This window comes from Petaurus breviceps, unplaced genomic scaffold, assembly GCF_028583685.1.
Source record: "Petaurus breviceps papuanus isolate PSGF00001 unplaced genomic scaffold, PetGlider_PUasm1.0 214, whole genome shotgun sequence".
Classification (NCBI taxonomy): Eukaryota; Metazoa; Chordata; class Mammalia; order Diprotodontia; family Petauridae; genus Petaurus; species Petaurus breviceps.
The window spans coordinates 8,257,292-8,272,461 of NW_027185863.1; the positions used below are offsets into that span (position 1 = coordinate 8,257,292).

The 15,170-nt window shown below is 40.1% G+C and overlaps 1 protein-coding gene across 3 annotated transcripts in view; it reads left to right on the forward strand.

Moving 5' to 3' along the window:
* SH3RF3 (SH3 domain containing ring finger 3) overlaps nt 1–15,170 on the forward strand; it is a 615,516-nt gene that overhangs the window by 589,692 nt on the left and 10,654 nt on the right. For all 3 annotated transcript variants that reach the window (XM_069094041.1, XM_069094040.1, XM_069094042.1), the window contains one exon: nt 9,182–9,522. In XM_069094041.1, the coding sequence (XP_068950142.1) occupies nt 9,182–9,522 (341 nt within the window). The remainder of the gene's footprint in view (nt 1–9,181; nt 9,523–15,170) is intronic.

A 15,170-nucleotide genomic window follows, 5' to 3' on the forward strand; every position in this document is an offset into this window, starting at 1 on the left:
GATAGATAGATAGATAGATAGATAGATAGATAGATAGATAGATAGATTAGATAGATAGGTAGATAGGTAGACGGACAGACAGGCAGACGGACAGACAGGCAGACGGACAGACAGGCAGACGGACAGACAGGCAGACGGACAGACAGACAGACGGATAGATAGACAGATAGATAGACAGATAGATAGATAGATAGATTAGATAGATAGGTAGATAGGTAGACGGACAGACAGGTAGACGGACAGACAGACAGACAGACAGACAGACAGATAGATGGATAGACAGATAGATGGATAGTTGGATAGATAGATCTTGTTTGTGCATAGTTTTTTTTTTCATGTCTCCCCATTAGACTGTGATCTTCTTGAGAATAGGGACAATTTTTGGCTTTTCTTTTCATCACTAGGGCTTAGCATAGTGCCTGGCAAATAGTAGATCCTAATTAGATGGTTGTTGACTGTTGACTGACTTAATTTCCTCATCCCTAAAAGGAAGTGATACTTATAGTCCTTACTTCACAAAATTTGAGTGAGAATCAAATGAGATAGTGTATGCAAAGTACTTTTAAATGCTATGTAAATGAATATGTGGCCAGAAGAGTCATATAAACAAGTGTAATGGTGGTGGGAACTATAAAAATATGTACAAAAACATAGCTCACGTGAAATGGCCAGTCTTTCTTCATTATACTATTTCTCTTCTGGTCAAATGTATCCCAAGATCTACACAGCTTGCAGAGGTTTACTGAAATAGTGCTTCCATGCTGCCAGAACTGAATTTGTCAGTCAGTCAATCCACAAGTCTTTATTAAGGACCTGCATTGCCAGGCCCTGGCTAGTAGCTGGGAAGACAAAAATAAGAAATGAAACAATCCCTGCCTTCAAGGATCTTTCCATCCTATCAGAGTAGTTGAAACATATCAGCTGGCCACCAGGAGTAAGTCATCAGCTGGAATTGCCCCATAGAAACAGAATGCATTCCATTTGTCATTCACTGCCCAAGAAAATTTTTCAGTTCAGCTCCCCCAAACTTAGGATTTCACTTCAACTACCCTGAGGCTCTAAATAAAGTCCAAGATTGTCCTATGGGTTGGCTCAGAACTCAGGCCAAATATTAAGGGAGAGTCCCAAACAGGTAGTCCAGAAGCCCATCAGGGCTTCCAACAATTTCTAGATTGAGTTTGCTAGATATCTGGCAGTGACCGTCCATGTTCTTCATGTTTCTGCTCAGATCTTCCACTTGGCTGACATTTTAAATATCATTTTGCCATTCAGACTTTTACTTGGGTTTCACAATGAAGTTTTATTGTTTTAAATTTATGGTACTCAATTTCATAATTAAATAATTCTCTCTTTGGGCAATTTCTTGCTCATTTTATTACCACTTTAACTGATTTAGTTTTGGTTTGGCATTAGGTCACATTCATCAAGTCTGTTAAGCCTTCAGGTACTACTTAGAAGGCAATGTACCGCTAGCAACATCACTGAATCCCACTAGCCAGAATAATCTTGGGTAAATTCATTCTCTTAGATCTTCCATTTGCACCCTGGAAGTCTTGCTTTTAATTTGGTTACATCTGCTGACCATACTCTCAGGAGGCCTGAACCAACCTTGTATCCCCTTACTTCATGTACATTCCAAGGGGAACCGAGAACAGTGGGAGCCCCACCTTTGGATTGAGGATGGGTAGGATGAAGCACGGACATGGCACTGCCAAACCTTTGACAACTTGGGGAAGGTGTTCTTAAAGGAAGAGACAGCTACATTGTGCCCTCTGGTGGCCTAAACAGACTTCATCTTTTGCTGAATCTGGCTTAAAGCTCCAGACCTGGCAGGAAGGAAGAAAACAAGCATTTATTAAGCATCTCAGTGCTAACAACGGTGCCAGGTATGTTACAAATATTTGATCTTCACAACAATCTCAGAGGCAGGTGTTATTATTAACCCTGTTTCATAGTGGAGCAAACTGAAGCAGACAGAGGTTAAATGACTTGCCCAGGGCCACACAGCTAGTAAATGTCTGAGGTTAGATTTGAATTCAAGTCTTCCTTAACTCCAAGCCCAGCACTCTATCCACTGTGCCACCTAGCTACTTCAAGATGGACTGAAGGGGACTTCAGTAGCAGCCTGACCCAAGCCAGTCATTTTAAAGCTAAGGAAACTGACATCCAGAGAATTTAATTGATTTGCCATCAGAAACAATATTTGAACCCTCTGACTCCAGAACCAGTAGCTTTTTCCATGCTAGTAGCTAATAACTAGAAATGATGTGCCACTCTGGTCTAACAGTTAATACAAAATTAACACTCTTTGTTAATAAAAGCTAACAGTTCTTTTGTACCTCAGGTTTTACAAAGTGTTTTCCTCACAACTCTGTGAGGTTGGTGGTATAAACAACCTTATCCCCATTTTACAGATAAAGAAACTAAGGCTCAGAGAGGTAGAAGTAAGTTTGCCAGTCATGCCAGCTAGTAGTTTTGACAAGGTCACACAGCTTCTAGCCAGGTCTCTTGACTTCAAGGAACAACATCTCTTCTGTATCATATCACCTTATCTAGCCAAGATGCCCTGGACTCACATAACCTTTTACCTTAGCCCATGCGCAACCCAGGGTTTGTGGAATTTGGAACTAAAACTGTCAGAGCCCGTGTCATCTCCCTTTACCACACATCCAGTATACATGTCACACAGATATGGGAGCCATCACTAGTCATCCTGACCCCAGTAACTCTGGAGAAGAGGCAGAGAGGCTGATGACTTTGAACAGCTCTGCCTCACTTCAATTCAATTCATTTGCAAGTCAAGACATCACCTTCCTGGTATCACTGGTTCTCTCCCAGAATAAAGAATGAACAACAACTTAAGACACATGTAATATGGGTCAGTACATATGTGTTTTCATGAGTAATTGCAGTGTTTCTTTAATCTGTATTTCATCTTTTTTGTGATCTTCAGCTTTATGTGCATCTTATACATAAATCATAATACTTACTGACGATTCATTCACATACTGTTTGCTGGAATTCTGAGATTTCTAAAGCACTTTAGCTTATAATGGAGCAGAATTATATTTGATCCTTTTAAGATGCTATACTTATGCTGACCCCGGACTCCCTTGAACCCCTGGTTCGTCCACATTTCCCCTTCCTAAGAAGTGAATAATGAAAGGGATCCCAGAGGTCACTAGTTGAACTCATAACCAAATGAGAATTCCTCTTACAACATGCCCTACAAGTGGATGCCCAGTCTCTGCTTGAAGACTTCTAATGAAAAGAATCCAGCTCCTCTCCACAGAGTCAACGCATTTCATTTCTAGATAGTTCTGGTTGCTAAGTTTTTTCTTACAAATGTCATTTTGTAACTTCTACCCATTCTTCCTTATTTGACCTTTGGAAGCTAAGCAGAATATACCTACTTTCCCTTTCATGGGACAGACCTTCAAATACTTCAAGAAAGCCCTCATAAGGAAAAACATGCCCATTTCCATCTGCTTGTCCTCATCAAGGCATGTTCTAGCAAGTCCCTTTACTGTTCAGATGACCTTTACCTGGATGCTTTTCAGATTACCATGTACTTCAGCAATTAGGTGGTGCCATGGAAAGAACACTGGACCTGCAGAGAGAAAGACCTGAGCTCAAAACCAACTTCAAAGCCTTACTAACTGTGTGACCTTAAGGGACTTATCCTCAATTTGTCTCAACTGTCTTGTCCATAGAACCTACCTTTTAGGGTTGCTGTGAGGATCCAGTGAGGCGACATTGATAAGTAAGGTATATATCAATAAGGCAATTTTAGACTGAAAAGGCACCTCCTCTTTTAGAACATAAGCTTGTTATGAGTAGGAATTGTTTCATTTGCTCTATTTGTACCCCTGGCAAATGATGGAAATGTAGTAAGCCCTTGATAAATACTCCTTGATTGACTGATTGCTCCTATATGGTCTAAAATCAAATTATCTGTTTTGGCTGCTAAGGAGGAATCTAGACAAACTCTTTCAAAGAAATTCTTTTCTATCGGAGTCTCCCCCCTCTTATTCTTGTGAAGTATTTGGCTCCTCCACTATCAAAATCTCTCTCCCAACTCCTAATTAAGTTCTGACGAGCTATTCCATACCAAAACATTAATGATTGAGAGCAGCTTCATGTGTTACCCTCTCTAGGAAGTATTTACATTTTAATAGGGCACAATGCCAGTGACTCTAAGAAATTAATTTCTAATGGTAGAATTCTAGGAAATACTGAAAGGCTAGTGAAAGTTTTAGGGGGTGGGAAGGAGAGAAGTCTTACAGATGCCCTAGAAATTATACCACTGGAAGCTCCCCATTACTCCTACATGGTGGCCTTTGGTAACAGTGGGTGAAATTCTGGAGTGTTGTATATTATCATTTCTCAAGCCTTCCTGACCTTGCTTATACCTTCCCTTGAATTACAGGATAAACAAGATTCATTCAACATATACTTACTTAGGGTGGTAATGTAGGGATAATAGATAGAGGCTGGATCTGTGATTTCATTGGTGTAGGAAATTCCTCTTACCCGTTCAGATCCAAACCTTCTCTAAACTTTTAGTCTTAGAGATTGGCCTAGTGCACTGGGATCTTAGGTGACTTACCCAAGAACACACAGCCAATATGTGTCAGAGATATGTTTTCCTGGCTTTTAGGCCAGCTCTCTATCTACTAACTCCTCCACCCCCCAACACTAACCCTCATCACAATAAAACTGTGATAAATAAAGGTGAATAACACATAGTCTCTGCTCTTAAAAAACGTATAACTGAGGAAATAAGACATTTGTACAAATAAATATAATATATAAATTAAGTAGAGCCTGAAATTGGTTTAGGAGAGGTAATGTATGAATAGAATTCAGAGGAGAGATCACCTTTGACTAGGAAGATCAGGGAAGGCTTCATGGAAGCATTTGAGTCTGGGCCCTGAATGACAACGAGGATTTTAAGAGGCAGAGATGAGACACATTCTAGGTATATGGAGAAGCTTGAGTCTATAATTCTTATGTAATAAGAATCATAGACACTCAGAAATCTCAGAAGTCACCCAGTACAAATTAAAGTTTAACAAGAATCTACTAAATAACCCCAGCCACCCCCTACCCCAGGTGGTGATCCAGTCTTTGCTTCAAGACTTTCAGTGATGGGAAACCCACTGCCTCCAGAGAGAACTCATGCCACTTTTGTACATTTTCAGTTGTTTGTTGGTCCATTCCCCTACGCCGACCCTGACCATGGACCATGTCATATGTAAACCTATCTCTGTGGAACCTTCTTCTCATTGCTCCTGGCTCTGTCATCTGAGACCAAATAGAATAATCAGTTATTCAACAAGCATTTATTAAGTGCCCATGATGTGCCAGGCACTGTGCTAGGCACTAGGGAAATGTAAAGATGAAAATAAAACCACCCCTCTCAAGGAGCTTACATCCTAAACAAACATGACTTCCTCTTCCACAGCCTAACCATCAAGCACTTCCCATGTAATCTCTTTTCCCTAATAAACATCCCAAGCCTCTGACTGATATGCTCTCCAGTACTCATACCATCTAGCCAAGAGGAATAAAAACCATTACAATCTGAGTCAAGAGGACCTGAGTTCAAATCCAGTCTCAGAAGCTTAACACTTACTAGCCATGTGACCTTGGGCAAGTCACTTAACCCCAATTGTCCTGCCTTACCCCCTCCAAAAAGCAAAAAATAGAAATAAAAAAAACCATTACCATCCTCCCTAGTTCATTCCAAACACACAGTTAGATATATCAAGAAGATATATATTTATCAAGAAAAATAGCACAAGCTCTGGGTTCAAATCCTCTGGCATATATGACCTCTGTGACCTGGAGTCACAGAGCCTCACTTCCACTCCTATAAAATGAAAGGGTGGGACTAGATATCCTCAGAGGTGCCTGTTCTCATTAAATCTCTAATCTCACGAAGAATTTTTGTTTTGGATTCCCAGTAGACAAGCAGCATTTACCCATATACTCAAATGGACCTTCAATTCTGGAGCTCCATCCATCAGTGCAGATCAAAACCCATCTATGGTGGTTAATATGGACATATGTTTTGTGTGACTTCATATGTATAATGGATATAGTATTTCATGCCTTCTCAGTGGGAAGGGGTGGAGGAAGGAAGAGAATTTGGAACTGGAAAGAAATTTTAAAACATCTGTGGCCATCCTGGATAACTCTTGCCTGTGTTCTCCTGGAAGTTCACCAGAGGGGGGTTGACCCAACCCATTTAGCAAGTCATATGTGTTAAGCATAAAGTGTGTGCTGAACTGGACACTTTTGTAAGATGTCAAAGATGCAGAAGTATTAGGGTCCATTTGCAAGTCATCTGAAGTCCAGTTTGAGTGATAGAATGTGTGTTTTGGGACTTTTGTCAATTATTAGCGCATATACAAGCAAGAGTCTATGGCCAATTAGCCCAGCTCATTTAAAGTATAGTATTAATGAAGCCATGTGCTTCCCACCCCCAGTCTAGCATTAGTCTGTACTCTGTAACCCCACCAAACTGCCCTGTTCTCTGTTCTTCACATACTATACTCTATCTCTATACTTTTTCACTGGCCATCCCACATACCTGAAATTACCATCCCCTCTTACCTCTACCTCATAGAATTCTTTCTTTCCTTTAAGACCCGGGGCAATATAACACTAGTCCTCCCCCCCCAAAAAAAAACTTCCTTATGTTTAACTACTTTGTATACATTTAGATTTGTTCACTTTATATTTATTAGATAGCAGAGAGACTTACATGTTGTCTCGTCTATTAGAATGTATGCTTCTTGTGAGCAGGAAATGTTTCATTTTTCTCTTTGTATCTCAAGACCTAGCAGAGTGCCTAGGACATAATAAATGGTTGCTTTTGCTTACTCATGGATTTATTCAATTCCAGAGCCATAGTCCACATGCTTAAACTTATTGGGCCACATGAGTCAGTGAAAATCTATCATCTCAATTGTAAAACAATTCAAGGCCTATTGACTGGTCAGTCCAATTGCATCTTTCCAAGGAAGTGTCTGCACAGTGCAAATAAAATGATTGTCAAAGCAGTCTACTGTAAGTAAAGGAGCCCCATGAGACCATGAATTTAATCAGGGAAGGCTTTCTCTGGAGTAGTTATTGTATCATGTAAATGACCTGAAGGTAAACAGTCTCTGAATATGTATTTGCCAAACACAGATGTTCTCATTTGGGACTGATGGGTGGGACTTGATGGAATGGGAATGTTTCATGTACTTAGAGAATTGTTGGAGCTTCTTAGTGGGAGGATGCTGAGAGGAAGGCCTCATCATTTTAAGGTTAAAGAAACTTTCCAATTATTTCACAGTCTTTGTTCTTGGTGAATATGCAATATTGGCCAGAGTATTGTCATAGCTCCTTGTATCTTCTTCCCTTAAAGTAGTGTGTGTGTGTGTGTGCGTGTGTGTGTGTGTGTGCGTGTGTGTGTGTGTGTGTGTGTGTGTGTGTGTGTGTGTTGGGGGAGAGGAGGGGTTGAGTGTTGGGAATGTAGTGAATCAACTAGAGTATTTCCTCAGCAGCAAAGTGAGCCAAAAATTGATTGTTTCCAAGTACTCACCCTCCTTTCTGTTGTTAGTGCAAGAAGAATTAACATGCCCATTTTTCTCTCTGTCCTTGGATACAGAGGGGGGGAAGCCCAAGGGAAAACCCTGGAAGCAGCCTCAGCAAGACCATGAAACACTGCATATTATCTAGAGCAGATTCCCGTATTTTTACTAAACATTGATCTTGACTCTCCAGGACGAATAAATTTCTCCACAAACGCATGTGACTATAGAATTTCATATCTTGTATAGGACACTTTGTGTGGAAAAGAGAATACAAATAAAATTATGCTCAATGCTTGTTTTCAAATGATGCCTGTGGGTAGAAGATATATGGTGCTTTACAAATTGCTGGGAACTTTTCCCAAGGAGCCTATCATAAAATAATTAGCCAACTTAGCTCAACCCCATGTCCTTGAAGTTCTTAGTATAGGCTCTAAATAATGTCTGAATATAACTTGCTGTAATAGACTTTAAACAGTCTAAATGGGGGATCAAATACATACCAGAGTACTAATAGTGCAGTAGGGTATAGAACTCATAATAAATCATGGAACCTCACAAACCAAAGTTGAGAAACCAAGAGAAATGGAAATATCTAGGTCAAAGTTTGAGGCCAAGAAGGTAGAGTGTACAACCAATCTCTATGAATTCTAAGGAAGTTGGAGTTCAGGCTATAAGCTTCCTGAAATAAAAGTGGGTTAGAGACCTAGCCCTATGAATTTTATTATAGGTTGGGAAAATATAATCTTGAGGAGATTACTAAACCTACTTAATATGTTGCCATTTGTACTTCAAAGCTAACTTGCAAAAATTGGATGAAGAGAAGTCAGCCAACATTTATTGAATGGCCCACTATGGGCCTTTTGAAGTATTAATAAAGAGTATATTGCATTTTACTATAAAATGGGTATTTTCATGCATGTATCCTTTTATAGTTTATAAAACAGAGGGTAGAGATGGGAAATAGGAGTCATTGCTGGAATCTGAGATTAGCAGTTCTTTCTATTGACCTTTGGGTATCCAGTACTTTTCAGGAGTTATATCCATTGAATTTTCACATAAAAGAGAGAAAACATATGAGAGATATCACGACATAGAGAAGAGTGTGAGAGAGGCAGGAAGAACTGGGTCCAAATTTCACCTCTGCCACTAACGGTGTGATCATGTACAAATCACTTAAGCTTTCAGAGCCTTGGGCAACCAAGTCATATATCAAGTTATACTGTAGATGGTTCCAATCTGTGTCAATGAATTTCCACACCAATGAAATCCCACAAGAAAAATATCCCTGACCTGTTGAAATATAATAAAAAGAAGCTTCTATTCATTAGACAATTAGAGAAGACAGCATCCCTTTTGAACAATTTCCCCAAATGTGTTACCCGTATCTGTTTTGTGTGCTTCTGGCTGGCTTTAGAAATAGAAAGGAAAATAAGAGTTTGAAACAGCTTGTTTTCGTCTAACTAACTTAATAACTCTGTTTTTTTGAGTTTCAAAAAAAATTAGACTGACCTCATTGTAGCAACATGGGAATTAGAAAGAATTAACACATTTGGTTTCTATTGTGTGTGTGTGTGTGTTGTGTGTTTTTCCAGAAAGAGAAGAAAAGTGGACTATTGAAACTTCTAGCAGGGGCATCTACCAAAAAGAAGTCACGCTCACCCCCATCTGTGTCCCCAACTCATGATCCTCAGGCTGCGGCAGCTGAGGGAGCTCTCCAGGGTGCTATGGGACCTGAAGTGTCGTTGCTGTCTAGCCATGGAAGGGCTGGCTCCTGCCCAATTGAGAGTGAGATGCAAGGGGCAATGGGGATGGAGCCACTGCACCGGAAGACGGGCTCTTTGGATCTGAACTTCTCCATCTCCTCCCCAGTCAGGCAACCTCCTCCTTCCATGGCGGCCATTCGTCCAGAACCCAAGCCATTGCCCCGAGAAAGGTAATAAGGATAAGGGAAAGAGGCATCATGTCCTTCTCTGTCCTTTGTGGCACGGGGGGAAAGTTTATTTAGTCTCAACATGGGCAGGCAGCATGGTCTAGTGGAAAAAAACACTAAACATGGAATCATGGGTTCAAATTCTTTTTTTTTAAAGCAATCCGGGTTAAGTAACTTGCTCAAGGTTTCACGGCCAGTTATTTCTGGGTGTGGTGCTGAGTGTCTGAGCCCAGGATTTAATCTCCAGGTCATCCCGACACTGGAGCCGGTGCTCTTACTCACTGTGCTACCTGGCCACCCCATGGGTTCAAATTCTTGCTCTCCCATTATCCGGTCTATACTTAGCCTGTCTGGAACTCAACTTCCTCATGTTTAAAATGAGGGGGCTATGTTAGATGACATTTAAGTCCTTTAAATCCATTTCCCTATATAGATGACTTTCAACGAGGAAGACAATTCATTAGAAACAAGCTAGCAACCTTGAGATGGGTACCATAAATTGGAATGTCTGCCTCCATCAGGAACTGATTGAATCCCTTATCCTGAACCTAAGTATCACGAGAAACACCAAATGTACTGTAACAAAATCAGAGGTTATTCTCTCCATTTGACCAGTTAGTCTGTGCATAGACTCTGCTTTTGACTTTCCTGGTCATGCAGTTTCTAAGATTCTTATATATCTCCTAAGGAGATTCCATAGCTTCTGTCAGAAAGCCTTTCCCAGTTTTCATTGTTGGAAAGTTCTGTATATCTCACTGAAACTCCTCATGCTGCAATTTTAATCTACCTCCTTAAATGTCAACTTTTTCCTGAAAAGAGCAAACAGGACCTTACACATTTCCTGAGTCAGGAGGTAGAGATAAAAGATCTGGCTGTCCTGTTTAAGGTCCAGTCCAGAGGCATATCTTTAATTCTCTGAGCCACATATATTGGATGAAGTTGAAATTCTGGACTACCAAGGAGAAAGTTCAGAAGGTCCACCTTCCTCTCTAATAAGTAGAAAAAAACATACCTCCAAGAGAAGAAACACTTCTATCACTTCCATGCAAAAAAAAAAAAAGGAGAGAAAACATGTTCAGGTAAATTTGCACTTAGAAATTCATATCTTCAAGGAGTAAGAAAGAGAGTGATTGTAGGGTGTTGAAAAGAGTGATGGCAAATCAGGTTTTGTTCACCCAATGCGTAAAACATTACAGAAGATGCCAGCTAAATAAATTCGGGCTTATTTGGAGAACTTTTTAGGTCTATTAAAAAGAACTACATTGTTTCTCAAATTTAGAGCTATGTTATAAACTTAAACTTGATGCAAGCAGTTACAGTAAAAATGTGTAATAGGTAAAATCAATTCACTGAAACAATTAATTCATTATTTTTTTCTCTTCACCTTCCACTTTCAGGAGAGAGAAGGAAATCACAATAACATTAGCACATGTGAGGTATTAATATTTGGGGGGAGGAGTTTTTTGTTTTGTTTTGTTTGTTTGGGGTTTTTTTGTGTTTTTGTTTTTTAGAAATCACAAACAAAACTTTCTGGGACATCTCCTGGGCATAGAATTTGTCTAACAAATTTCCCTCTACCTTTTATAGCTATAATTGATATTTAGAATTCCATGCCCACTAAGATCCCCAAGTGTCGGAGGATTTTTTTTTCTTTACTTTCCCAATTTGTTTGGTTTTTGTGAAGACAAGAAACTGGGACCTTTGTTTTAAATAATAATAATAGAATGAGCATAACATGATATATTTTAGAAGGTTTTCAATATGAAAGTTATAGCACAAGGGAATTCTACTTAAGAATATCTCTCCCTCCATTTCCTCATCCCTAGAATGTGACGTCTTTGTGGGCAAGTACTGTTCACTCCTGTTCTTAGCACAGTACCTGTGACATAGTAAGCACTTAATAAATGCTTTTTGACTTACTGTAAAATGAGGATGTTAAAATCATGAAATCTTAGAGGTAGAAGGGACATTAGAAACCATCTAAATCTAGTCTTTCACCCACATGGGAAGACTTGTCTTCTGTTGTTCTGTATAGAATGGAAAAAGGATCAGTGAATGAGTAATGAAAAGATCCGGAAGCAATGATGATGATGATGATGATGATGATGATGATAAAATTTGTAGAATACTTTAAGGTTTGTAAAGCATTTTACAAATATTATTTCATTTGATTCTTACAACCCAGTAAGGGTAGGTGCTATTATTATCTCCATTTTATAGAGAAGGAAACTGAGGCAGAAAGTAGTTAAGTGACTTTCTCACAGTCACACAGCCACTGCACCACCTAGCTGCCAAGATCAGGGAGGGCTGATTCCAGCATCACAAGGAAAAAATTTCTAATAAATGAAGCTATTTATCCAGTCTTCTTCATGATAGCCCTTCAAGTATTTGCACATCTCTGCTATGTGTCTCCCCAAATTCTCTCCCTTTCAGCTTGAACAGCCCCAGTTCCTTCCATTTTTCCTTATGTGACTTGGCTATAGACCTAATACTAGATTATCTCTCAGGACCTCTCCAGAACTAAAACTCTTTGTTTCTTGTTCCTTATTATTAATTTTATGACTACAAAGTCCTAATACTTTGTACTTTTACCCATAAGTTCATTTTATTCTCACAATAGCCTGAGTATCCAGAAAATTCCACAAACTATTACTGTATATTCCCATTAATTGCATTTTACTGTGCTACTTGTTTAGCTTTAAATGCTAAAAAAAAAAAAAGCCCAAAAGGCCAAAGAAACCTTTGACAGAGGGTTTGATTCTCCTCATCCCCCAGACACTCTGTAAAAATCTCAATAATGAGTTCAGGGGAAAGTCTGAGACCACAAGCACTTTTAGAGTAACCAGACACCAAAGCTCACTCTTTGAAGGCCTGTCACTAAAGAATCATGTACCAGACACTTTTCTAGGCACTGGACATACAAAGACAAAAACTGAACATCTGCCCTCAAGAAGCTTAACATTTGTAGAAATGACTAAGGCAATTGTTAGAGGTTCAGTAGTATGTTAATATCAAGGCATAGACAACTACCTGTTGCAATGGATAGAGCACAGGAAGACTCATCTTCCTGAATTCAAATCTGACCTCAGACACAACTAGCTGTATGGCCCTGGGCCAGTCACTTAACCCTGTTTGCCTCAATTTCCTCATCTGTAAAATGAGCCTGAGAAGGAAATAGCAAACCACTCTAGTATCTCTGCCAAGAAAACCCCAAATGGGGCCACAACTGAAAAATGACACAACAATCAAGGTAAAAAATTAGAGCTCTCATCATGACTAATTGTAGAATCATGATTCTAGACCTAAAAGGAACCTCGTAGGTCATTGAGTCCAGTTCCTTCTTTTTTCCAGATAAAGGAATTTGAGGTCCAGGGACTTTTTGACTGGGTGGAGTCATACCAGGGATGGTGGGGCATCTGCCCCAGTAACCCCTGAGGAGGTTAGAAAGAAGGGGAGCAGCTAGCTCTGCCTTGGGATTTGGGAAATTTTCCCCACCATGCTTAGTGGTGCTCATGGAAAAAATTGAACATGGTAGAAAGAACACTGAGGGGCAGCTGGGCAGTACAGTGAGTAGAGCACCAGCCCTGGTGCAGGCGTCAAGAACACCTGAGTTCAAATCCAGCCTCAGAAACTTAACACTTACTAGCTGTGTAACCTTGAGCAAGTCACTTAACCCCAATTGCCTTGCTTTCCCCTCTCAAATAAAAAAGCACTGAACAAGGGCTTAGGCCTGGTCCTACAGCTAACTTAGCCTTCACAAGACCCCTGACTGAGCCTTTGTTCTTCACCCATCTGCAAAATGAAGGCTTAAACTACTACTACTAATAACAGTAATTGGTTTTAAGGTTCACAGAGCATGTTACCTACCTGTTGTGTTCTACAAGCAACCTTATAAGGTTGGTTCTACAGACATCATTAGTACTGTCTGACAGAGGAGGAGTTTTTGTATAATGGCTTGTCCAGAGTCCCGTAGGTAGTAAATGTTGTAATCAGTATTCAAACCCAGTTCTTCCTGACTATGAATTGAGGTTTTATTCCACTTTGATCGCTCTGCCTTAGATTATCTCTAAGGATCCTTTTCATGTGATCTCAAAATGCTTCAAAACATTAATCTGACCCTATTTGTCAACTATCTCTTTCAACCATTTGACAAATGTTGAATGAGCACCTGCTGAGTTTGGGGGAACTTTTTTTTATGGTTAGAGAGTTGGGAAACATGGCTGAAAAGGGAAAATTAAGACTAGCAGCTGTGTGTGTGTACTATATATACATACATGCTCTAGGGAGGGAGGTGGGGGAAGTGGAGGGCTTCCATCAATGTCCCAATTGGAATACCACTTGCATCCTCACTCAGAGTTCAGCATGTTGCCCAGATCATTGCATTTTACAGCATTCACTTAAGTATCTATTTGTTGTCTCACCTTCATTGTCTGTGTCATGTACAGACTCTCCTAAGGTTTCAAATCTAGTTGACATCCTTAAGAAGGAGAAAGTGGGACATGTCCTCCCCATCTACCCTTCCACACAGCTACAAGCAAGGAGATGGAGTGCCCATGCCCTGGCTGTGGGTAAACCCAGTGCCATTCAAACCCATCATCATTAGATAAGTCCATTTTGAACTCGTATTATTGCAGGAAGAATTAGATGGTCACCATGATACAAATAAAACTAATTGCAATATGCTGTGATAAAGATTTATTTTGATTTTCACCATTTTGAATTTTGAAGTCCTGAGTCTGAAAATAAGCTGTAATTGAGATAACCTTCATTAAACACAGCAGGACAGATTCTCTAATTGATTTGTGATTTAACTCGCATTGCACTGGTGTAGCCGCAGTCCTTAACTGATCTTGTGGCTCTTCGTGCCCATCATGGGGAATATTAATTACCTTCATGCAACAGAAAGAATAGTGCATGATCTTAGAATAATCTGAGCTGAAACGTTAAACACTTGTCTTTTCTAAATTCTTCCCACATCCATCTGTGCTCATTAAATCACTGAATTGCTCAGAAGCACCAAATTACTTTTTTTCTAACAAATTACATTTTGGAAACTGCTTGTTTGTGTCACATCTGGCAGCTGAGGCAAAAGCCAGAACTGAGCTGCTTGGTTGCTGAGAAATCTCATCTTTTTGCATTTTTCCCCTTAAGAATGGGGGAGTAGAGAGAGTAGGTGGACAAAGGGTTGAAGCAGATATAATAGAAACAATTTTTCCATTCTTTTCTCCTCTCTAGTTGTGTCCCTGTGCCATGGTAGTTTAACACACACACACACACACACACACACACACACACACAATCCAGATGCAGCTTCATATACCAATGGAAATGTCCAGAGAGTGTGAGCATGTGCAAAAGAACTCACCTCTGTGCATTCTGCATTGTAGCCTGGGCTGTTCCTTACCTCCCAGCAGCCATCTGTTCACATTTGGGCTGCCCTGAACAGAGCAATCCCAGGGACTGCTTGTTCTTCCTGGCATTCCTGAAGAGACTCAAGCAGATGCCAGAGCAAACAGGGCCACCATGCCAGGAGTTTGGCTTACCATCTTTATGACCACTGGCAGTGGCTACAAATGGATTTGTTCCCTTCCTAGGATAATGAAGGTGTGTGTGTGTGTGTGTGTGTGTGTGTGTGTGTGTGTGTGTGTGTG